This window comes from Kogia breviceps, chromosome 3, assembly GCF_026419965.1.
Source record: "Kogia breviceps isolate mKogBre1 chromosome 3, mKogBre1 haplotype 1, whole genome shotgun sequence".
In the NCBI taxonomy this organism is placed as follows: domain Eukaryota; kingdom Metazoa; phylum Chordata; class Mammalia; order Artiodactyla; family Physeteridae; genus Kogia; species Kogia breviceps.
This window is the reverse complement of record NC_081312.1, coordinates 62,048,341-62,074,984: the sequence shown is the minus strand read 5'-3', so window position 1 is coordinate 62,074,984 and position 26,644 is coordinate 62,048,341. Positions and strand designations below refer to the sequence as shown.

Sequence of the window (26,644 nt, the reverse complement as noted above, 5' to 3'; positions counted from 1 at the left end):
TAAAGGAGAAACTAACACACTATTGTAAAACAGTTATACTCAAATAAAGATGTTAAAAAAATTTTTTTTTTAAAGTTGTCTAACTTTACTGTGACAACACCTTGGATCTGAATTAAAGCCCATATTCTTCATAATACATCACATTGTTTTCTCTAAGCTGTTATGCATATCCTTCCTAGGAGATTGTATGCAACTAGAAGGGGAAAATAAAACTCATTACTGTGTACTACATTATGGGCAGAAATTTCTTTCAAAACAGCATGATGAATTGATACATAGAAACAGAATAAAGTGGCACAGACAACCACATAGGAGTAATGATACAGCCTTAAAAAATATATGAAAATTGTACTGGAAGCTACTGGATCTTCCAAAAGCTGTGTTCATAGCAAGAATTCCTTAACTTTATCTAAACTGTTGATTAAAAACATTTGGTTTTATACATGAGAATATCCAGTTGTTCTAGCACAATTTGTTATATAGTTAGTTTAACCATTCATCTGTTACTAAATATTTGGGGTGTTTCTGGGTTTTGGCCATTATAAATAAAGATGCTATGAATATTTGTATTAAAGTCTTTGTATTTAGACATATGCTTTAATTTCTATGCTTTAATTTCTCTTGGATAAATACTTAAGAGTGGAATAGCTGAATCTTGTGGTGGGTGTATGTTACTTTTTTAAGAAACTGACATTACATTCCACCAGCAGTGTATGAAAGTTCCAGATTGTTTTACATCGTTGCCAACATCCTTAATCAGCCTTTCATATAAGTCATTGTAATAGGTTTGTATAGTTAACCCTTGAACAAAACCGATTTAAACTGCGCAAGTCCACTTATATGGACATTTTTTTCAATAACTACATACTACTGTACTACATGATCAACAGTTCTGCATCTGTGGATGCAGAGGACCAACTGTAAAGTTATACACGGATTTTTGACTGCAGGAGGTGGGGGGGGTCCACCTCTAACCCCAGTGTTGTTCAAGGGTCAGCTGTGTGTGGTGGCTATCTCATAGTTTTAATTTGCATTTCTGTAATGATTAAAGCTGTTGAGCACATTTTCTTCTGTTTATTACCATCAATATATCTACTTTGAAAAAAGTGTTCAAGGTTTTTGCCCAATTTTTAATTGGGTTTTTTGTTTCCTTGTTATTGAGCTTTGAGAGTTTTTAAAATTATGTTCTAGATACAAGTCTTTTTGTCAGATATATGCTTTGCAATTATTTTCTTCCAGTCTGTGGCTTGTCTTTTCATTTTCTTAGCATCTTTTGAAGAGTGGAAATTTTTAATTGAATTAAAGTCCTACTTACCAATTTTTAAAAATTGGTTTATACTTTGCTATTATTATAGTTAGGAAACTTTGCCTACCTAAAGTCAAAGAGGTTTTCCTCCAGAACTTTTATAATTTTAGGTTTTGCATTTAGGACTGTGATTTATTTTGTGGAATGCAAGGTTGGTTTACCATTTAAAAATCTATCAATATTACCAAATGACACACCAAGAAAAGAAAAACAATCTGATCATCTTAAGGCCACACTCTGCTTTTATGTTTCGGCTCTTATATTGTAAATAAGTGTCCTTTTTGCAGCTTATTTAGTGCTACATTTATTGCATTTTTGTACCTTCTATTGGTGATTTCACTGTTTAAAACAGCTCCGTGCTGAAATGCAATCTAATGTTTCCGAAGCATGGAAGGCTGTGTTGTATGTTATGGGTAAACTTTGTTCAGGCACGAGTTATTGTACTGTTGGCCATGAGTTCAGTGCTAATAAATCAACAATATATATTAACTAAGGTGTTTTTAAAAAGAAACATACATGAAATAAGATTATGTATTAGTTGACAAAATGATCAGTTTTAGCTGATTAAATTTGTGTTATGTGTCCTAATTTTGCTGCTTGATTGCATGCCTCATAATTGGATATCAGACATGATGAACTTTACTATTTGGGGAGCTGCTATTTTTGTGTTTTTATAAAATATCTTTGAGCTTTGTTCTGAGATATAGTTATGTTTCTTGGAAACAGGTCACTACTTCTGGGTCATGCTTTAAAGATAGGTAGGTTATTACCAGAGCAGTGTTAAATCTAGGGTTAATTAATCCCCACTACTGAAGCAAGACCCTTCTGTGTATTCTATGTAGTAGTTCATGAATCATGAGTTTTTCCAATCTGGCTAGTGGGAACACCTACTATTTTTGGTTTTGTGGAGCTCAGGGCACTGATGCCTCTAAAACTTTCAGGAGGCTCTTTCCCCTGCATGGGTAGTTTACTCACATGTGTGTGCTCAGTCCTCAGCTGATTTCTTGAGGAATACCTTCTGCATGTCTCCAAAGCTTTCTCTCTTTGCAGCTGTTTTTTCCTCTGATAGTCTGTCTTGTGAAGTCTAGCTGCTTTGGTTTCCCTAGACTCTTCTCTCTTCAAATTGTGGAATCTGCTGGCCTCCTCCTGGATTCTTCCTTTCCTGTGCCATGTCCAGAAAACTTTCAATGTATTAAGCTGGGCCAGTCATAGGGCTCAACTCCTTTGTTTTCCTCTCTCAGGTCACTGCCTTTGTTTCCTTATCATCTTGAAAGCTGTCATCCCATGCATTTTTTGTCCATTAAAAAAAAATTGTTTTAAGTGGGAATACAAATTTGGATCCTGCTACCCTGTCTTGACCAGAAGGAAAAGGCTGTGTTGCTTAAAATTTAATCCTAACATGTACTCTCAAAGATTTTATCATATATGCTAACTTTTTTCCTGTTATTCACTTAATGTTTTTCTTTAAAAATCTCATCTTTTTAACTAGATAAATATATATTTTAATGGAATTTTTTTAGTTTTAACGTCTGTACCCAAAAAGTACAAAATAACTGTAGCAGTTTTATGAATCTCAGAAAACGAACACACTTGTATAACCAGCACCCAGATGTAAAAAAAACCAAATATTACCAATAGAATATCACTAGATATCACGAAAAGTTCCTCATCCTCCCTTCTAGTACTACCTCCAAAAGTTAGTAACCATTATCCTAAGTTTAATAGCCAGGCCATTCTTTTTTGGTTTTGAACTTTAAATAAATGAAATAATGGAAAATTACCCTTTTTTGGCATCTACATCAACAATATGGGTAATTTAAAGAAATTTGAATTTTAATTGGACATTAAATTAAATGCCACTCAGGAATATTATAAGTCTGATGTGCTAGTTATGGTTTTCTAATATACATTAAAGTGACATAACTATTAAAAAATGTGTTTCACATCCTGTATTTAGTGAAATACTGTCCTAAAGGGAATATGGTGGTAGATGATGCTGGAAGGTAGGCTAGAGCTAGACTCCAGTTTTCCTTGAATGCTAAGCTAAGACTTTTTTTTTTTTTTTTTTTTTTTTGCCTTGGAATCTATGTGGCAGCAGTAAGGAGAAGAGTAGCCTGTTCACCCCAGAGTTTCATGGAGATTACCTTTTGATAGGTTGAGGGATGCCTTAGTGAAGTCACCTGTCCTATTTTTCTCTCCTCTGAAATTTGGTACATACTTAACTTTTTGTTGTGAATTGAATCTATGTTCTTTCTCTTTTGTGCTGCTCTTGTCTTAATTCAGGGTTTCATTGTTTCTTATGTGGACTTTTATAATAATCTAATATTGGGTTAAGGGGCATGTACAATCCAACCTGCAACTTTTGAAAGTTGATGCAGGTGATCCCTGCATCTTCCACACACTGAATGCTAATCTCTGGGAGTTTCCTTCTGAAACACAGATCTGTTCAAATTGTTCCTATTCTAGAAGTTGATATTTATTTCTAGGTAGCTTAAAGTTTCAGGGAAAGGGTTATTCTTGTGGGTTATTGATGTGAACTCTTGCTTGAACCACTCCTATAGTCTCCCTACTGGAATTTGCTTCCATGTTTGCCCCACCTATGACCTACTTCTCACCCGAAAGCCAGAATTCCTTTTTAAACGTAAATGTGATGCTGTCATTTCCTTGCTCAGAAACCGCCATTGGCTACCATCATATTTAGATGAGATCTTAATTCCTTGCTGTGACTTCCAGTGTGATCTCCCAAAACTCTCACCCTCTGTGCTCCAGCCGTATTGCTGTTATATCGCTGATACTTCTAGGGCCTTTGTCCCGGTTTTTCTTCAGCTTCGTCTACTTTCAAATATGAATATGGTTACTCTTCCTTTATGTGAATGTGCTGAAATGTCACTTATTTAAAAAGGTCTTTTCTGACCACCCTTTCTAAAATAGTCTGCCCTATTCCCCATCTACCAAATCACTCTTTTCTCTGATACAGCTGTATTTTCCTTCAAAGCAATCCATCTACATACCTACCTACCTACCGAATTTTTGGCCTGTTTTTCTCTCTACTCTCTGTTTCCCTGTAGTAGAATGTATACTCTAGGATGACAAGGACTTCGTAGACTGCTATATTCATATTCCTTAAAACTGGATTGATGACTGCTACAGGAGCTTGATAAATATTTGATGAATTAATTAATTTATTCATCTTCCCTTAGGCTTAGCTTCTTAGAAGTAGTTTTGACTTTTGCTTTGCCATTGCATGTTCCATTATATACTGTATTATGGAAAAGATACCATTGCTTTTTTTTCAGGGTTTTGTTTCTTTTCCACTACTTATAATTTAAGTAATATAAAAGTAACTATCTTGATTAACAGTGTATTAATTTATGACAAATCTTAGCAGAAACCCAGTGGTTTATGACCTAAAAGAACATTTCAAATGTCTTTCCTAAGTTTTTTATTTTGTGGTTTGACAGTATAAATAAATTTGGTTCAGTGATCCAAGTATTTGAGCCCCTTTCTGTCTAAAATTGTAGTGATATTTTAAAAGATATGTAAGATTTCAAGTAGAAATTAAGTTTGAGAAATGACAGTTTCAGGTAACATAAAAGCTCCCTATATAGTGCTTCAGAAATTTACATGATGTCATTTGTATTATAATCGATATAAATGGTGCCCCCGGAGATGTTCAGTGCTAAACCAACACAACTCTGCCCCCATTTACTCTCCTCTTTCCTCTCCTTCCATCATCTTACTGAGGTAACTACTGCCCTGAATTTGGTGTTTATCATTTCCATGTTTATTTTAATACTTTTTACTAATTGTGTCTATCCACGAATAATAGATTTGCTCTATTTTGCAACTTGCTATTTTTGTCAAATTTTCATTTTTGAGATTTGTCCATTTGTCCATAGTTAATTCATTTAAATGCTGCATAGTATTCCATTTTTAATGTATAGTAATTTATTTATTCCTGCTCCAGTTATTGGACAATTGGGTTATTTGTAAGTTTTTGCTGTTATATAATGCTGAAATAAACATTTTTATACATTGTTCCTAAGTATTTTTATACATGTTTCCTTGTGCACATGTGCAAAAATTTCTCTAGGCTTCATACCAAAGAGGAGATTTGCCAGATTATGGACTAGGCACAACTTCAGCATTGCCAAATTGCTTATCAGATGGTTGTTGAAACATATACACCTATCTGCAGTATATTTGAGTGTTTCCTTTATTTCACGAGCTCAATATTTTTTTACTATTTGACCTTTTAATTTTTGCTTTTATGGGTATGAAACAGTATCTCAATTTTGCAGTAGCTTAAAAAGTTAATGTTTTATCAAGTAAACAAATTAATTGATGCTAACTCAGTTGAATAAATTTTTTTTGCTTTTTATTTTTGCTAAAAGTATGCATTTTTATTTTTGTTAATTAATTATGAATTATATATTTTGGTAGCTCTGGTTGAAGAGGTGTATTTTGCACAGAGAGAACGTGATGAAGCTATTATGTCTCGACTGCAGTTAGCCAATGAGGAGAGAGATGAAGCAGTTGCACGATCCAAGCATATGGAAATGTCTCTAAAACTGTATGTACACATTTAAAACTACATATGACATTAGGAGCATTTATAAAGTACATGAATTATGTGGTGGTTACATGTTTAAAAATGTTACTGATGCTTATATGTTACAGTGGTAAATTCCATATCCCCACAGTCTTTTTCTAAAACTTTTGGCATGCTAGTAGTTTTCAGTCACTGAAAAAAACAAAAAGAAAAAAAGAAAAGAAAGAAAGAAATGCACAACACTCTTAGTACAGTTACTTTCTTTATTTCTTCATAGTTCTGTTGTTGATACCCTTACTCTACCTTCCTTTGTGACTCCTCTTTTCTTCCCTCTCCTTATTATCACCCCCTTGATTTATTTCAGCTCTCTGGGTTCTTTTACTGCTCTCTGCTTACTGTGCTCATTCCTATTCTACACTGCTTTTTACGTCTTTTAGCTGTGGGTTCTAAACTGAAACCTGACACCTGAAATACGGTAGAGCCTGAGGATCTACATTTTTAGCAAGCGAACCAGGTGATTCTGGTATAGGTAAATAATGTACTGCACTTAGAGAAACAATGCTCTGGAAAGAATTACTTCTCCAGTTTTAACGTGCACTACAATTGCTTGGTGTTAAAATGCAGATTCTTGTTAGATAACGTCTGGAGTGGAGCCTGAGATTCTGCCTTTTTTCAAGCTCCCAGGTCATGCAAATGATGTTAATCTAAGGAGTCCACTTTGGGTAGAAAGGCCCTAGAGAATCTAGAAATGTTACTTGCAAGATAGATAGAATGTAGTAATCTAATATTTTTATGTTGATCCCTGAATATATTTATCGAATGTTTGCTGTGCCCAATATTGTGCTGGCCTCTGAGGGATCACAATAAAATACTAATTAAAATGTGGTGGGGGGCTTCCCTGGTGGTGCAGTGGTTGAGAATCTGCCTGCCAATGCAGGGGTCACAGGTTCGAGCCCTGGTCTGGGAAGATCCCACATGTCGCGGAGCAACTGGGCCCGTGAGCCACAACTACTGAGCCTGCGCGTCTGGAGCCTGTGCTCCACAACAAGAGAGGCCGCGATAGTGAGAGACCTACGCACAGTGACGAAGAGTGGCCCCCGCTCGCCGCAACTAGAGAAAGCCCTAGCACAGAAACGAAGACCCAACACAGCCAAAAATAAATAAATAAATTTATTTTTTAAAAAAACGTGGTGGGAAACGCCCTGGCGGTCCAGTGGACTCCGCCCTTCCTATGCAGGGGGCACGGGTTCGATCCCTGGTTGGAGAACTAAGATCCCACAAGACGTAGGGCATGGCCAAAAAACAAAAGACAAGACAAAAAAAAAAAAAAAATGGTGGTTCATTAGAATCATTAAATAATATTGTAGCGTTCAGGTTGTGACTAGGTAATGTGATTTGTTTTTTATTTATATTAATGGTTTCTTTTTTTTTTGAAGGCTCATTCAAAAAGTACATGGAGAGACTCATTATAAAACATTAACTCATTGACAACTAAAAATAAATTTTAAAAATTAGCTAAATTCCACACTGCCTACTTACAAATAACTATCTTTATCAATAGGGAAACATTATTCCAAACATTTCTCTTTTTTTATATAAACACTACTGTCTGGAAGGATGGATGGTTGAATAGATGCATACATAGAATTAATTTGATAAAAATTAATTCATTTTCTACATTCTGTTTTATTTGAGAGGCATTATATTGTAGAGGTGAAGAGCACAGATTCCAGACACAGGTACCTGTCTTTGAATCTTCACTCTTTTGCTTCCTAGCTGTACAGTCATGGACAGATTATTCATAGTTTCTGGGACTCTGTTTTTTGTCTACAAAACGAAAATAGTGGCTATTTTATATTGGTTGTTATGAGGACTAAATGATTTAATAAGTATTGAAAAATACTTGACTTGTAGCAAATGCTGTATAAATGTTACTTGAATTGAAGAGTAATAATCAATTGAAGTGAAACTGAGGAAATTTTTGAACTTCAGTCACTGTTTTCTCTCAATAAGATATATTAATTCCCTAAAGGACTGTCTAAATTTAAGAGACGGAAAAACATTAGGTGTTGGAATCTCACCAATATTTTTAGTGCAGTGTTTTCGTTAAGCAATATTATTTGACTCTCAGCTACGAAATAAATAACAGTTTTAAACTCCTTTTTTTCTTTTTCTTTATGAATTCTACTTTTAAAAAATGTGTAAAAGCTGTATTGGATTCTATAGCCAAAGTGCCCCCCTTGTTTAACCTTTATTTTATATTTAAAAGGGTTGAGTAATCATTACTCGAACTTTTATCATACATGGCATTTTTACACCTGAGTTCTTTATTGTGGGGAGTTCATGGATAACCAAATTTCATTTCCAAATAGTTTTTTAAGGAAGGGTTTATAAATACTTTACTCTCTACTTTAACATACTCCAGACTGGCTGTTTGTTATCCTTATATTCAAACTGGTTATGAATAAAATTCTTGGCTCAAGTATTTTTTCATTCTAAACACTGTAAAAATGTTACTGACTTTTCTGACATTGAGTTTAGCTGAAAAGAAGCCTGAGGTCAATCATATTGCTTTTTCCCTCACTTATAGGTGGTTTAATTTTTTCTACCTGGGTACTTGAATGATTCTTTCTTTATTCTTGAAGTAAAACAACTTAATCAGTATGTTCGTGTTGATCTGTAATATTTTTAGAATCACAGCATGCCTTTCTGAAGACTATTTGATTCTTCCTTTATTTCAGGGAAATTTTACATTTGTTTTTTAGGTTTTCCATTTTAGAGACTTCAGTTATTTTTATAGGGAACTTTTATCCCTATCTATTATCTCTTCAATAATTATTTTAATTCCTGTCTTTTTCTGTGCATTCACTGTGATACTCTTAAGCCTTTCCTTTAGTTAGTAATTCCAATTGTCACTGTCCCATTCCCTGTTCTTTCTAGTTCATTTATTAAATATTTTGTTTATTTATTCTCAATGTTCCCTTAAGTTTTGTTTTCTTTCTTTTTTTAATTATATAAGTTTCAGGTCTATCCTTAAGTTTTCAATTTTCCTTTTCATCTACTCTTTTGTTTTGGCATCTTCTCTTTGAACTTCTTTTATGGAATTCATATTCTTCTTATGTTTTTCTAGAATGCCAACCACGATAGGACAATTTTCTTCTTTCTCTTGGTTTATGTTATCTTTTATATTATGATCTTTATCTCATTTGCATGATATTTTGTCATGTGTTTGTGGTGAATTCATAGTTGGCATGTCATTTCTCTTCATCTTGCTCATGCTTAAATTGTCAAGAACTTTTCTTTGTTCTGATACAGTGCAAGTGAATTTTCCTTGATAAACATTTCATATTATTTGAAACCTATTTGCCTTCTCCTCTGATCTTGGCTAGGTATTGCTTCTGAGCCGCTTTTCTTCATTGCTGTAAGGCAGTGGGGTAAGAGTAGTAGTTGGGAAGACCTCCTTGGGGCTAGATACCAATTTTGTTTGAAGTTCTGTCCTCTGCTTGTAGGACTTTGTTTGGTGTCTTGCACTGCTCTGACAGCTCACTCTGTCTTGTCTTGTGGATATCCTGATTCCATGGAGTATTTCTTTGGGGCTTTTATTTGTTCCACCAGTGTAGTTAAAAAAAAAAAAAAAAGGCCAGCCTGATAATTCTTGCTTCCTCTGTAAAGATTAGTCTCTCAGGTTATTTCCAAGCTGTGTGGTATTAGTGAAAAATTTCCAGGATTTGGTAAGGTCACTGTCTTTTCTCAATACCTATTTTCACGTGTAAAAAGAGTAGTTAAATCTGTTCAAAATCATTTTTCCTCTCTCCACCTTATCCCTACTTTTAAAAATTACTACATGATGTCCTCCTTCCTTTGCTGTTTGATTATTTTTTTTTTTTTAAACATCTTTATTGGAGTATAATTGTTTTACAATAGTGTGTTAGTTTTCCCTCTACAACAAACTAAATCAATTATACATACACACATGCTCCCACATCTCCTCCCTCTTGTATGTTTGATTAATTTTTATCTTCCATTCAAGTGGTATGTGATGGGGATACATAGTTTTCCATGTTCAGATTTCACTCCACCATCTTTACTTGGCCTTTTTTTTTCAATAAACTTTTTATTTTAGAATACTTTCAGATTTACAGAAAAGTTGGTGAAGATAGTACGGAGTTCCTATAACCCTCACCCAGTTTCCCTTATTGCTAACATCTTACGTTACTGTGGTACATATGTCACAGGGGAGAAATCAACATTGTTATACAACTATTTACTAAAGGCCACACTTTATTCAGATTTCACTACTTTTCCCTGATGTCCTTTTTACTTTCCAAGATCCTATCCAGGATTCCATAGACATTTAGTTACTGTGTCTCCATTGCTTACTCTGCTGTGTGACATTTTCTCAGACTTTCCTTGTTTTTGATGACAGTTCTGGAATATTGGTCAGGTATTTTATAGAATGTTTCTCAATTTCAATTTTTCTGAAGTTTTTCTCATGATTAGACTGAGGTATTGGTTTTATGGGACAGAGAGTTACAGGGGTGAAATGCCATTTTCATCACATCATTTCAAGGTTATCTTCTATCAATATGACTTACAGCCAGTGATGTGAATCTTGGTCACCTGGGCAAGGCAGTACTTGCCATGTTTCTCTTCTGTAAAGTTACCCACATTCCTCTTTCATACTCTACTCTTTGAAGCAAATCACTAAAGTGCAGCCTGTACTCAATGATGGGGCTAAGGAGTGTGGGCTAGGAGGTTAATTGAGTTCTAGCTTCCTCAGCACAGAATATCTACATAAATTATTTGTAATTCTTCAGTACAGGACATTAGTATCCCTCATTTTTTATTTAGTTATATCTGTATGGACTCATTGATATTCATTTAATACTTTGAATTATAATCTAATACTATGTTATTTTGTTGCTTGGAGTATTCCAGCTTTTTTTTTAAACATCTTTATTGGAGTATAATTGCTTTACAATGGTGTGTTAGTTTCTCCTTTATAACAAAGTGAATCAGCTATATATATACATATATCCCCATATCTCCTCCCTCCTGCGTCTCTCTCCCACCCTCCCTATCCCACCCCTCTAGGTGGTCACAAAGCACCGAGCTGATCTCCCTGTGCTATGTGGCTGCTTCCCACTAGCTATCTATTTTACATTTGGTAGTGTATATATGTCCACGCCACTCTCTCATTTCATCCCAGCTTACCCTTCCCCCTCCGTGTGTCCTCAAGTCCATTCTCTACGTCTGCATCTTTATTCCTGTTCTGCCCCTAGGTTCTTCAGAACCTTTTTTTTTTTTTTTAAGATTCCATATATGTGTTAGCATACAGTATTTGTTTTTCTCTTTCTGACTTACTTCACTCTGTACGACAGTCTCTATGTCCATCCAATCACCACAAATAACTCAATTTCATTTCTTTTTATGGCTCATATTCCATTGTATATATGTGCCACATTCATCTGTCGATGGACACAGGTTGCTTCCACATCCTGGCTATTGTAAATAGAGCTGCAGTGAACATTGTGGTACATGAGTCTTTTTGAATTATGGTTTTCTCAGGGTATATGCCCAACAGTGGGATTGCTGAGTCGTATGGTAGTTATATTTTTAGTTTTTTAAGGAACCTCCATACTGTTCTCCATAGTGGCTGTATCAATTTACATTCCCATTACATTCCCATGGGTTGCCTTTTCTCCACACCCTCTCCAGCATTTATTGTTTGTAGATTTTTTGATGATGGCCATTCTGATGGGTGTGAGGTGATACCTCATTGTAGTTTGGATTTGCATTTCTCTAATGATTAGTGATGTTGAGCATCCTTTCATGTGTTTGTTGGCAATCTGTATATCTTCTTTGCAGAAATGTCTCTTTAGATCTTTTGCCCATTTTTGGATTGGGTTGTTTGTTTTTTTGATATTGAGCTGCATGAGCTGCTTATAAATTTTGGAGATTAATCCTTTGTCAGTTGCTTCATTTGCAAATATTTTTTCCCATTCTAAGGGTTGTCTTTCTTTTCGTCTTGCTTATGTTTTCCTTTGCTGTGCAAAAGCTTTTAAATTTCATTAGGTCCCATTTGTTTATTTTTGTTTTTATTTCCATTTCTCTAGGAGGTGGGTCAAAAAGGATCTTGCTGTGATTTATGTCATAGAGTGTTCTGCCTGTGTTATCCTCTGAGAGTTTTATAGTGTCTGGCCTTACATTTAGGTCTTTAATCCATTTGGGGTTTATTTTTGTGTATGGTGTTAGGGAGTGTTCTAATTTCATTCTTTTACATGTAGCTGTCCAATTTTCCCAGCACCACTTATTGAAGAGGCTGTCTTTTCTCCATGGTATATTCTTGCCTCCTTTATCAAAGATAAGGTGACCATATGTGTGTGGGTTTATCTCTGGGCTTTCTTTTTTTTTTTCTTTTTTTTAACATCTATGAGAGTATAATTGCTTTATAATGGTGTGTCAGTGTCTGCTTTATAACAAAGTGAATCAGTTATGCATATACATATGTCCCCATTATCTCTTCCCTCTTGCATCTCCCTCCCTCCCACCCTCCCTATCCCACCCCTCTAGATGGTCACAAAGCACCAAGCTGATATCCCTGTGCTATGCTGCTGCTTCCCACTAGCTATCTGTTTTACATTTGGTAGTGTATATATGTCCACGCCACTGTCTCATTTCATCCCAGCTTACCCTTCCCCCTCCATGTGTCCTCAAGACAATTCTCTAGTAGGTCTGCATCTTTATTCCCATCTTGCCCCTAGGTTCTTCTGATCATTTTCTTTTTGTTTGGGGTTTTTTTTTAGATTCCATATATATGTCTTAGCATATGGTATTTGTTTTTCTCTTTCTGACTTACTTCACTCTCTATGACAGTCTCTTTGTCCATCCACCTCACTACAAATAGCTCAGTTTCATTCCTTTTTATGGCTGAGTAATATTCCATTGTATATATGTGCCACATCTTCTTTATCCATTCATCTGTCGATGGACACTTAGTTGCTTCCATGTCCTGGCTATTGTAAATAGAGCTGCAGTGAACATTTTGGTACATGAGTCTTTTTGAATTATGGTTTTCTCAGGGTATATGCCCAACAGTGGGATTGCTGAGTCGTATGGTAGTTATATTTTTAGTTTTTTAAGGAACCTCCAATACTGTTCTCCATAGTGGCTGTATCAATCTACATTCCCACCAACAGTGCAAGAGGGTTCTCTTTTCTCCACACCTCTCCAGCATTTATTGCTTGTAGAGTTTTTGATAATGGCCATTGTGACCAGTGTGAGATGATATCTCATTGTAGTTTTAATTTGCATTTCTCTAATGATTAATGATGTTGAGCATTCTTTCATGTGTTTCTTGGCAATCTGTATATCTTCTTTGGAGAAATATCAATTTAGATCTTCTGACAATTTTTGCATTGGGTTGTTTTTTTTTTTGATATTGAGCTGCATGAGTTGCTTGTATGTTTTGGAGATTAATTCTTTGTCAGTTGCTTCATTTGCAAATATTTTCTCCCATTCTGAGGGTTGTCTTTTCGTCTTGTTTATGGTTTCCTTTGCTGTGCAAAAGGTTTTAAGTTTCATTACGTCCCATTTGGTTTTTTTTTTTTTTTTTTTTCCATTTCTCTAGGAGGTGGGTCAAAAAAGATCTTGCTGTGATTTATGCCATAGAGTGTTCTGCCTATGTTTTCCTCTAACAGTTTGATGGTGTCTGGCCTTACATTTAGGTCTTTAATCCATTTTGGGTTTATTTTTGTGTATGGTGTTAGGGAGTGTTCTAATTTCATTCTTTTACATGTAGCTGTCCAATTTTCCCAGCACCACTTATTGAAGAGGCTGTCTTTTCTCCACTGTATATTCATACCTCTTTATCAAAGATAAGATGACCATATGTCCATGGGTTTATCTCTGGGCTTTCTATCCTGTTCCATTGATCTATATATTTTTTTTTTGTGCCAGTACCATACTGTCTTGATTACTGAAGCTTTGTAGTACAGTCTGAAGTCAGAGAGCCTGATTCCTCCAGCTCTGTTTTTGTTTCTCAAGATTGCTTTGGGTATTCTGGGTCTTTTGTGTTTCCATACAAATTGGTGAAATTTTTTGTTCTAGTTCTGTGAAAAATGCCATTGATAGTTTGATAGGGATTGCATTGAATCTGTAGATTGCTTTGGGTAGTAGGGTCATTTTCAAATTGTTGATTCTTCCCATCCAAGAATATGGTCTATCTCGCCATCTGTTTATATCATCTTTAATTCCTTTCATCATTGTTATATAGTTTTCTGCATACAGGTCTTCTGTCTCCTTAGGTGAGTTTATTCCTAGGTATTTTATTCTTTTTGTTGCAGTGGTAAATGAGAGTGTTTCCTTAAGTTCTCTTTCAGATTTTTCATCATTAGTGTATAGGAATGCAAGAGATTTCTGTGCATTAATTCTGTATTCTGCTACTTTACCAAATTCATTGATTAGCTCTAGTAGTTTTCTGGTAGCATCTTTAGGATTCTCTATGTATAGTATCATGTCATCTGCAAACAGTGACAGCTTTACTTCTTCTTTTCTGATTTGGATTCCATTTATTTCTTTTTCTTCTCTGATTGCTGTGACTAAAACTTCCAAAACTATGTTGAATAATAGGGGTGAGAGTGGGCAACCTTGTCTTGTTCCTGATCTTAGTGGGAATGGTTTCAGTTTTTCACCGTTGAGGTAAGTTCCCTGCATGCCTACTCTCTGGAAGGTTTTTATCATAAATTGGTGTTGAATTTTGTCAAAAGCTTTTTCTGCATCTGTTGAGATGATCATATGTTTTTTCTTCTTCAGTTTGTTAATATGGTGTATCACATTGATTGATTTGCATATATTGAAGAATCCTTGCATCCCTGGGATAAATCCCACTTGATCATTGTGTATGATTCTTTTAATGTGCTGTTGGATTCTGTTTGCTAGTATTTTGTTGAGGATTTTTCCATCTATGTTCATCAGTGATATTGGCCTGTAGTTTTCTTTCTTTGTGACATCTTTGTCTGGTTTTGGTGTCAGGGTGATGGTGGCCTCATAGAATGTGTTTGGGAGTGTTCCTCTCTCTGCTATATTTTGGAAGAGTTTGAGAAGGCTAGGTGTTAACTCTTCTCTAAATTTTTGATAGAATTCACCTGTGAAGCCGTCTCGTCCCAGGCTTCTGATTGTTGGAAGGTTTTAATCACAGTCTCAATTTTAGTGCTTGTGATTGGTCTGTTTATATTTTCTCTTTCTTCCTGGTTCAGTCTCGGAAGGTTGTGCTTTTCTAAGAATATGTCCATTTCTTCCAGGTTGTCCATTTTATTGGCATAGAGTTGCTTGTAGTAATTCTACAAGCTTGATCCTTTGTTTTTCTGCAGTGTCAGTTTTTATTTTTCCTTTTTTATTTCTAATTCTCTTGATTTGAGTCTTCTCCCTTCTCTTCTTGATGAGTCTGGCTAATGGTTTATCAGTTTTGTTTATCTTCTCAGAGTACCAGCTTTTAGTTTTATTGATCTTTGTTATTGTGTAGTATTCCAACTTTGACCATTGGAAACTTTTTTAAGTGGCTCCTACAGGCCTTTGACATGTTCCCAGCCTTTTGATTTTTTTAACACTTTCTTACTTTCTGGCACTGCAACCTGCTCCAGGGTCATGTTTTATAGGAATATGCCCACCCCATCAGCAATGAATCAGAGTTCTTGTTGCTCACCATCCTTGTCAGCATTTGGAATTGTCATTCTTGTTTTGCTTTTTTTCTTGTTTTGAACATTAGCCATTCTCTAATGACAGATGATATTGAGCTCCTTTTTATATGTTTATTTACCATCTGTGTATCTTCTTTGGTAAAATGTCTGTTCAGATATTTGACCAGTTTTTTAAGTTGGGTTGTTTGTTTCCTTTTTGTTAATTTTAAGTGTTCGTTATACATTCTGGATGTAAGTTGTTTTTCCGGTATGTGGTTTTCAAATATTTTCTTCCAGTACATGTTTTGTATTTTTCTTCTCTTAACAGTGTGCTTGGCAGGATATAAGTTTTAAATTTTGATAAAATCCAGTTCATTGTTTTTTCTTTCATGTTTTGTACTTTTGGTATTGAATCTAAAACTCATTGTCATATGTAAGGTCACACCAATTTTTTTCCTATGTTTTCTTCTATGAGTTATAAATTTCGTGTTTTACATTTAGGTCTACAATCTATTTTGAGTTGATTTTTGTGTAAAGTGATACGTGGTACATGTAAATGGTCTTTTTTTTTTTTTTGCACATGGACATTTATTATTCCAGTACCATTTGTTGAAAATGGTATCATTTCTCCACTTATTTCCTTTGAACCTTTGCCAAAAGTCATTTGACCATTCATGTGCGTTAATTTCAGGACTGTCTCGTCTGTCCATTGATCTGTGTTTCTATCCCTTTGCCAATACCACACATTCTTGATTACTAAATCTTTATGTTACGTCTTGAAATCAGATAATGTCATCCCTCTAAACTTTGCTCTTTTATTGTAGAATTATTTTGACTATTCTGGTACGTTTGCCTTTCCATATACCTTTCCGAATCAGTTTGTTTTTATCTACAAAAACAGTTGCTGGGACCAAATGTTTTTAAACATCCTCTTCAAAATAGATACCTTTTGGGCTTCCCTGGTGGCGCAGTGGTTGAGAATCCACCTGCCGATGCAGGGGATACGGGTTCGTGCCCCGGTACGGGAAGATCCCACATGCCGCGGAGCGGCTGGGCCCGTGAGCCATGGCCGCTGAGCCTGCGCGTCCGGAGCCTGTGCCCCGCAACGGGAGAGGCCACAACAGTGAGAGGCCCGCGTACCACAAAAAAAAAAAAAAAAAAAAAAAAAAAAAATAGATACCTTTTTTCTTTTTTTCAGTAATGCAGCTATTAATAACTTCAGAACTTTTCTTTAGGGATTTGCAAGTACTATTACCTTCAATTCGTCAACTGCTGCACAGTACTATACTTACCATGTAATTTATGACCATAAATCTTTAATGTAGATTGATCACCAATTTTATTCATAAAATTTGCTTCTAAATAGTTTTCACTGTTTTTAGAAATAAAATTCACCCCCAAAAGATAACAAATCAGTTTTGTATACAATGTCACAACTCATTGAGTGATATTCAGGCTTTATAGGTGAAAAAACTTAGAGTGGTTGACTACCTGCCCAAAGAGTCATTGTCAGTCACTTACACATTGTGGACTTATCTACCTCAGAGCTATACAGGCATCTCAACCTTAGCATATCCAAAATGGAATTATTAATTTATTTTTAAAACCTGATCCTCCTTAATTCCCTGTACCTATCAGCAGCACAATCTCCTGCCCACATATTGAAACAAAAACTTCTTTCTCAGAACTCCTATTAAATTGGTGTCTTAGTTTTGTTCATTCTATCTCTTTAAGTGATGGATCTAAATTGAGCCTATCCTTCTTCCCTAAACTTTTAAAACTCCCATTGTCTATTTATTTTAATCTGTACATATGTTTTGTTATAGTTTTTATTACAATACATGAAAATTAGGGTTCCTTGAGGCAGAGCCTTTTCATTTTGTTCTTGGTAGCGTTCCTACTGAGGGAGGAATGGGGAATGGAGAAAAGGAAAACAGTCCCATCTCAAGACTTATCTTTTAGTTAATTAGTCCATTCAATAAATATTTATTGAATACTTACTATGTTCAAGTACAGTTCTAGTTGCTGCGAACACAGCATTATGGTCTCAATTTAGTTAAGATCAGCATTAAGTAAATATGAATAATTACATAAATACTTAAAATAGTATCAAGTGATATGAAGAATTATTGGTTCCTAAGAAAAGTTTATAGACAGCTATATTACAGTTTAGGGGTTCAGGTGAGGGGATCAGGAAAAATCATACATAAGAAGCAAGAACAGCAACAACAAATACCATGTCAGTACAGTTTTAAATGGCACTGTGGAGGTTCTTTTCTACTCAGTTGAAGTCTATAGGCTCTGAACTTCAACAGTGCATTTTGGACTAAATCTTTGTTAAGATAGAACCAATTTATAACTGAGCTTTGCTTGGCTGAAAGGCATATTTAGAGGCATTGAGTATAAGATGAAATTGTAAAAATTATTTCACATCTTTTTGTTTTAATTCCTTACTTCTTGCTTCTTATAATCTGGAAATTCCTTCCTTCATTTTTCTCTCATCATCTTTTCCACTTCTGATCTACTTTGCATCTTTCTGTATAATGTTTGTCTTGTCTTATTATTCTGCTGCTTCTCTGCTTTCCCTTACCTCTTGAATTTTTAATGCTTTTTTCTTTGTCTCTTTTGCTTTTATCCAAAACTAGGAAAAAGTAAAAAGGATTCAGGTTAAAATGACTTACATATGCATGCCAATATAGACATGTTTGCATATGTACATTCCAACTTTTGAGACCATGGTATCTATTTTTCAATCTGTTATTGTTGGTGTATTTTTTTATATTAAAGGTGGCACTGTGTAAGAAAGACTTAGAGAAAAAAAACAATTTAGAATTTTTGATAAGCTGATCACTAGTTCTTTTTATCATTTGGGGATCAAAGTTTTGCTTCTTTCCATTGAACAAGGTAAAGGACTATAGGTTCAGAAAGGAAAGATGTGATATTGACTGATTTAGGAATAAATCAAGAAATGTGACATTTCATGCATGAGTCTTTTCACTTAGAGTGCAAGGTTGTCAGTCAGAATTTGCATGGTATAGGAAATCAATTGAAACTTGAACCTATGGACATTTACTTCAGCAATATTCTTACTGATTATCATGACTGTCTAGTTAGACTGTTGTAGGCATAATTTAAAGATTACAAAAGGTTGAAATTCTTTTTTTTAATTGTAAACTTCATATTAATTATACATAATGTATAGTTTGTTGGCTGCATGTCATATAATACCAACTATTACTTTGTCTTTATTAAGCTAGTAAAACTTTATGTTTTGTACATGCTGCTAGTAAACCTTAAACCTAAAAAGTCATTTTACATAGAAAATTATGTGTCTTATATAACTGTTTCAGATTGCTTCCTTTTTCTTAAAGGTAAGTTGTTTGTCTAATTTTTGTTTTCTTAAGTGATACAGTAAGTAATGTCCTTTTTGTAGGACTGAATTTAATTTTCTGGAAGCCACTATTGTTGATTTTTTTATCTTTAAGTAGATATTAAATGACTCACCTCAGAAAAATGTGTCAAATATACTGAATTGACACTTATAATGTATTAACATCAAAGATCTGATCTCATTTTTCAGTACTCTGTATCAGGGATCAGCAAAGTAAGGACCTATGGTGCAAATCCAGCCTTCCACTTGTTTTGTAAATAAAGTTTTACTTGAATACAACCACATCTTTTCATTTACATATTGTCTGTGAATAGATTTTCTTCTTCAAAGGCAGAATTTAGTAGCTGCAACAGAGAACATATGGTAAAGCCTAAAATATTATCTGACCCTTTACAAAAAAAGTTTGCTCATCCCTACTCTGTATAATCTAGCTGAGACTAAATTACTATGTAGTTGATCTTTGATATCTGTGACAAATGCTTCCTGAAACTTTTAAAGAAATGCAAATTTGAACACAACCATACCTGTTCATTTACATATTGTCTATGAATGAGTTTGCACTACAAAGGCAGACTTTAGTAGGTACAAGAGTTTTTAAGAGTTTGTCTTTTTAATTATTTTATTTTTGGCTGCATTGGGTCCTCGTTGCTGCACAGGGCTTTCTCTAGTTGTGGCGAGCAAGTGGGGGCTACTCTTTGTTGTGGTGCACAGGCTTCTCATTGCGGTGGCTTCTCTTGTTGCCAAGCACAGGCTCTAGGCGTGTGGGCTTCAGTAGTTGTGGCACACGGGCTCAGTAGTTGCGGCTCGCGAGCTCTAGAGCACAGGCTCAGTAGTTGTGGCACGCGGGCTTAGTTGCTCTGCGGCATGTGGGATCTTCCCGGACCAGGGCTCGAACCCATGTCCCTTTCATGGATTCTTAACCACTTTGCCACCAGGGAAGTCCCTCTTATTTTTTTTAAATAGGCATTTTAATTATTTTTCTTAATTTTTATTGGAGTATAGTTGATTTACAATGCTGTGTTAGTTGCAGGTGTACAGCAAATAAGAACCTGCTGTATAATAAAAGGTTTTAAGTTTTATTTTCCTCTTAGTGACCATTTATCACTATATTTATATTAATTATAAAGGCTAATAATAAAGCAAAATAGAGATTCACATGCCAAGTGGTTGACTTGGCTCGCTCATGCCCTGCATGTCATACCTGACACACTCACTCACCAAAACATGATTCAGATTCATTTATCAGAAAATGATAAATCACTATATATCATGTACTTTTAAGGGCAATCACTTAAGTTATTTATAGTCAAAATGCTAAATTTATGTGCCGAGGATCTAGTATATAACATCTGATAAGAAAATTTGATTTTAATTTTTTTAAAATTTTGGTTGTTAGCAGGGAATTTAATATTAGACTAAATACAGTTATCTTAACCATTTCCTATTGAAAGCTGTTAATTTAAAATATTTAAACTCTTCATTTGCTTTTCCTTAAAGTAATAGTTCTTCATTTTGCATTGCCTGAAAAAAAATATAAATATTACATAGGAATTTCATGCACTTTTTGTTATGTTGATTATTTGGAATATATGAATTACTTAACCTATCTGCACTGTTATTTTCTTTTTGATCATATGTAACTCTTTGAAACAAAAAAAAGGGAGTTGCATAATATTGAGAACTAATTTTTTTTAAGTTCCCAGTAATCTGTGAATCTAAATGCTTAATTTCCGTGTATCTTTTTACCTTTTAAATGATCAAGTTTAATAAATTGTGAAGTTTATAAAAATTGAAACTTCTTTGGAAACTGCCATTAATTGACTCTTAGTTTGATTTCATCTAAAAAGAACATTAAGGTAAATATTCTTTACCACATATGGGTTCCCTAAAAATCATATTTAGCCAACCAATAACTGATGGTTAAATGCCACGCATGTTCTTCAAATACTTTTACATGACCATAAATAAGTATAAGAATTTTATCTTATACTTTTCCACTGTGTTTTTTAATTGAATAAAAAGGAAGTGATTATCCTCATAGTTTTTGTAGACTAAGCTTTTATGAAGCAGGATATTTGAATACTTGATTTATTTTGGGAGAAAAAGATAAGAGTACATATTTGCCCTTATTGGAATGTGAATCCAAGGGGACATTAGTAGTTTGAGATAAACATTAAATATATATAATTCAAAATTACTACACCTACCTGTTGACTTACACCATTTAAATATGGGTAGAAATAGGCTTTTTGATATATGTTCATATTTTTTCCTGTGCAAATGCAATGTTCTAAAATCTATACTTTCTCTCCATGATTATAGCAGTTTGATTGAACTGTGGAGTTTGGAACAATTTTGTAACAAATTTATTAAGTGTCTTCTGTAATCTTTTCCTAGCATCCTTTTTTTATGGTAAATGTTAAATCACAGGAGCACAGAAATGGAGGGGGAAAACTTGAAACACGAATTTGGATATCTAAGCTTTTAAGTACAATTTTTAAATAATTGAAATAATTTCTAAAATCTCCATCATTTCACTGGTACCCATTACAGGTTTTCATTTAATCTACCCAATTTAATGACTGCCTAAATTATATACATTTTCTAAATATGTCATTTAGAACTTCTTTCTTTACTTCAACTTCATTTCTTCAATTTACCAACATCAACAAACATTTCAGTAAACACTATGACTCTTAAAAGACAAAAAGTCCATTTATGAAGGGAGGCAGTTTACTTTTTTTGCCTTTAAATTGAATAATTCTATGTTATGCAAAAAAGAAAATAACATTAGTCATTTAAAAATGTGACCAACTTTGGTCAGCCTTTCTATATAGCGTATTTGTTTCAACAAATAGGTAGCACCAGGAGATTTTCAGGTCAAATTTAGTGGTAGTTATTTGTCATTGCTTTTGAGGGAACATGGTTAAACTTTGTAATAAAAATACTTGCCTTGTTTTATTTGTGATAATGTCCAAAAAGGAGAGGAAATACAGTTTCTGGTAAGAATTGAAAGTCTAGAAATAAATATAATGATGAGAATGAGTACTTCTATCACTGGGGAACTTTCTTCATCTAAGCACATATGAACAATTGATCCTTGTAGTCATATACAGCAGTAAACATTAATAACTTAACAGTCTGAAGTCAGTGCAGAAGATATGGAGCATTATTGAAAGATGGAGTCGAGCAGGTGGCACTTTAATATGTTCAATGTCATGGTTGACTCTAAAGACTAGTCGAATGAAATTACTTGAGGTTCTAAAGATTTAAAAAGCGAACTCATTTTGCTGCACTAAGGAAATGCTACTGATCAGGCTTTCTGTGTCCCTTTTTTCTAGGCTAGAAAATATTAACCCTGAAGAAAATGACATGGTAAGCCATTCTCTGAGGAGATTTCTTGATGTCAGTCTTATATCTTAGAGGCTTAAGTTCAATTGAGTGGGTTTCAAGAACTAAGATGTGGGAAAAAGAAGAATTGACACACTAATAATGTACATCTTTGCTGCAGTATGAAAATTCAATAACTTCACTCAGTCAATTTACAATTCACATGTGCCTATTAATTAAAACCCTATATTAAATAAAATATATTAAAACTTCATGTCTGACTAACATATAATGGTGTTGGTAGACATTACAGGAATTACTGAACAGAATAAACAATGCAGACACAGGGATAGCTATTCAGAAGAATGGAGCTATAATTGTGGATAGAATCTACAAGACCAAGGAATGTAAAAAGAGAATAACTGCAGAAGAAATGAATGCAGTGATTGAAGAACGGGATGCTGCTTTGTCTCAGGTAACTGCATGTACAATATCTGTAAAAAGCATACACTTACCATTTTCCCCTCTTTCTTTACATTAAAAAATGACTTTTCCCCACATATTCTTAATTCGAAGTAGTTTTTAGCTTATAATTAATACCACAATGATTGGCTATATTAAAGTAATCACATATTTTGTTATATCATTCTTCAAGTATATGCATTCTAATAAAACTGTTAGCTTGTTATAAAATTTTAGTTTTATTCTTTAAAGTAATCACTCTTATATGAGACTTCTTACTTGAGTCACAGTTTTGTGAGGGCTGACATTGTCTTTATTACTGTTTTATTCCCAGTGCCTAATTCAGCGCCTTTTAGTAAACATTGATAAAGGAATCAAATTATTAGGGTATTCCTTTCTGAACATTACTTACACCTTCCTGCTCTAACTGAAACCTGATAACCTCCCTGAGGATACTGCTTCCACTGCAGTCCTTTCAAATGTGAATATGTTCCCTCGCCCAGCAGTTGGACCACTGGGCTTGGAGGCTTGTTCCTCATTAGTGTTTTTAGATCATTGTTCCTTTTTTCTCTCTAAACACCTCCAGCTTTGATGCCCATGCATCAGATTGTATCAACCACTACACACTCCTGTTGCATTCGTGTACACACTCCCATGTTGCTTCCCTCATTTCTTAAAGATTTTAGGATCTTTCACTGTCTCTTTCTTCAGCCTTCTTCTGTCACAGTTCTCGGTGATTTAAATATCTATGTAGGTGATACTTTCAATATCCCTCTCATCTCTTTGAATCTCTCTCCTCCAATAATCCACGTATGCTATACTCATTCTGCCATACACCCTATGGTCATACCCTGTTCTTGATCATTATCAGTCTCAATTTCAAGCATCCTGCTTGATGACCACCATTTGTTATCTTTCCAGCTCACTCTAGAACTCTAACTCTAGCAAATTGTCAACTCTCCTGGCACCTGATTATATTGATCTTACCACCTCTTTTCCTATCCCTTAATCCCCTTATGTCCTCACTTCCCTCTTTATCTAGTTTGGATTCCGTGGCTCACCATAATTATCACCAACTTGCATGTAATATAGCCTCAGTTGTTTTGGCCCTCTCTTCCTTTATCCTGCTCACCTAGCAAAACCTAAGTTTTATAAATTTAACTTTCTGCCTCTTCTACACCTTCACAGCTTCACATGGCAGGAGACTATCACACAAATTTGCTGACTGAACTTACCTCAAGTTCATGACCACCATCTTCAGGTAGACCCTTGGTGTTGCCTGGCAACCTTCCACTCACTCTTCCGCTCTGGAGGACTATTTTATGTTTCTCCTTTCTCCTCAAGCATCCAACGTCTTCTTCCCAATAGAAAAAAGAATTTCTGCTTATCCCCACCATTTCATTCACCAGCCTACCTGCATTCGCACCCATATACTCTGCCTTTTCTACTTTCTTTTTTACATGCTTAAGGACAACTTCTCTGTTTCACACTAGTTTATATCTTTTCTTGCCTGCTTAAGGTTATCACTTAACCAATTGTCCCTTTTCTCTCCTACTTCATAAAATGCTTCCTTATTAGTTCATTTCTATCACTGTGTGAAATTCTTTACTATATCCCATGGAGGCTGGGTGAAAGTTTTGGTAAGTCTTGGTCTGCTTGTGGTTCACCCCTGTACTTTTGCTTCCCACACTGAGAGCAGAGTATTCACTAGGGCTCTACCCCTGGAGAATCCTCTTTTCTAGTGTTTGTCTCTTTAGCATTGTAAGACTATGGGAAACTCCATTATCCTTTTCACAGGGCTTAAGGCTTAGCTTTTTTAACTTTAAGCCCTGTACAGTTTTGAGAGTTAGCAAATGATTTGAGATGGAAACAAGTCTCAAATCTCCAATTTTGTCACTTCAGCCCTGCATAACTGCCAGAAGCTTAGATGATTTCTCTGTCCTCCAGCAGGAGCCCTCTTTATAGTCAAAGCTGGATTTCTCAGCCTCTTGCCCATTCTCCGAACCTTTAAAACTCGGGGAGGGACTTCCCTGGTGGCACAGTGGTTGGGAGTCCTCCTGCCAATGCAGGGGACACGGGTTTGAGCCCTGGTCCGGGAAGATCCCACATGCCGCAGAGTAACTAAGCCCGTGCTCCACAACTACTGAGCCTGCTCTCCAGAGGCCGTGAACCACAACCACTGAGCCCGTGTGCCACACCTACTGAACCCACGCTCTCTAGGGCCTGTGCTTCTCAACAAAAGAAGCCACTGCAGGGAAGAGTAGCCCCCGCTCACCACTAGAGAAAGGCCACATGCAGCAGCAATGAAGACCCAACACAGCCAAAAGTAAAAAAATAAAATAAATAAATTTATTTTTTAAAAAAAACAAAAACTTGGGGCAAACAATGACTTCAGATCTTCAAATCACCTGTCTCCAGTTAACCCCTCTTCCGAATCCTAGCTGCTCAAGTTATTGTTGCAGTAGCAACCTTCTGATGTCTTAAACAGATATTTTTTAAAAATTTAATCTGGCTTTCCTTGTTCTTGGCTGGAGAATTGTTATGCCACAAATGATTCTATCCTATCTCAATGTGGAAATCTGACATTTATCTTCAGATTAAAATTGGGAAAAATTCAATTTAAACTTTTAAAGTGGTCAGCTGTTTTAGCATTTTGTGCCCTACCAAGTGTATTCAATCTTGGATCATTCAATATATTGTTGAAGAGATAGCCAAACTATTTTTATATGCTTGAAACAATTATAAACTCAAACATTTGATTTTTTAGAAATCATCTATTTTGTTAACTAAAACACCCATGTACATAGATAACTTACCACTTTCTTCCTTTATCCCTGCTATATTCCAAGTGTTTGTTACAAGGCCTTTGATATATATATATATATATATATATATATATATATATATATATATATATATTTGTGTGTGTGTGTGTGTGTGTGTGTGTGTGTGTGTGTGTGTGTGTGTGTTACGCGGGCCTCTCACTGTTGTGGCCTCTCCCATTGTGGAGTACAGGCTCCGGATGCGCAGGCTCAACGGCCATGGCTCACGGGTCTAGCCACTCCACGGCATGTGGGATCTTCACGGACCGGGGCACGAACCCATGTCCCCTGCATCGGCAGGCGGACTCTCAACCACTGCGCCACCAGGAAAGCCCATTGGATATATTTTATATACCAACCCCCCTGACCCTTTTGGCAGAAGTCCACATCCCAACCTCCATTCCCATGCCTAACTTATTCAGTGTTCAGAGGCTAGGCCCTTCACCTACTGCATCAGGTACCAGATGAGGTCCAATAACTGAAAATGCCTATAATATTATCCTACCGACTACAAGTATCAGTGAGGCCCAAAGCCTCCTGTTGCCAGGCTCTGACCATCTATGCATGTACTTGGAAATCGAAACTAGCCTAGAACTAGCCTAATTTAGCCAGAACCCCAAGGAATAGTATGATAATTATGTGAAAACTTGACTGGACCACAGGGTGTCCAGATATTTGGTAAAACGTTATTTCGGGGTGTGTCTGTGAAGGTGTTTCTGTATGAGATTCACATCTGAATCTTACATCATTGGCTCTCCTGGTTCTCAGGCCTTCGGACTCAAGCCAGAACTATACCATTTTCTTATGATTAGAGTGAGATTTTGGGTTTTGGGAAAGAATACCACAGAAATTTCACCTTAATTAGCACTATTTTCTCTTTCCCCAGGCTAAGTGTCTCAGCATCCTTCAACCCCTTCCCTGAGTTTCCTTTTTTGTTGTTGTCTTGTAGTTGTTCATTTTCCCTTCTTGGTCTATCAAGACTGAATGATTGATCATAAATTTCTATTACCTGAACACCATGCAGAGAATCTTAACTCACCACTATTTTTTGAAAATAAGTCACTCTAAATATCTAAATTCAATATTAACCCTTTTAATTTGTAC

General features: G+C 35.3%; 1 protein-coding gene across 11 annotated transcripts in view; it reads left to right on the top strand.

Annotated features, from left to right (window-relative positions):
* The window catches only part of MIPOL1 (mirror-image polydactyly 1), a 326,266-nt gene that overhangs the window by 98,829 nt on the left and 200,793 nt on the right, over window positions 1–26,644 (top strand). For all 11 annotated transcript variants that reach the window (XM_067028562.1, XM_067028564.1, XM_067028563.1 and 8 more), the window contains 3 exons: window positions 5,750–5,879; window positions 22,268–22,301; window positions 22,561–22,731. In XM_067028562.1, coding sequence (XP_066884663.1) covers window positions 5,750–5,879; window positions 22,268–22,301; window positions 22,561–22,731 — 335 coding nt within the window. The remainder of the gene's footprint in view (window positions 1–5,749; window positions 5,880–22,267; window positions 22,302–22,560; window positions 22,732–26,644) is intronic.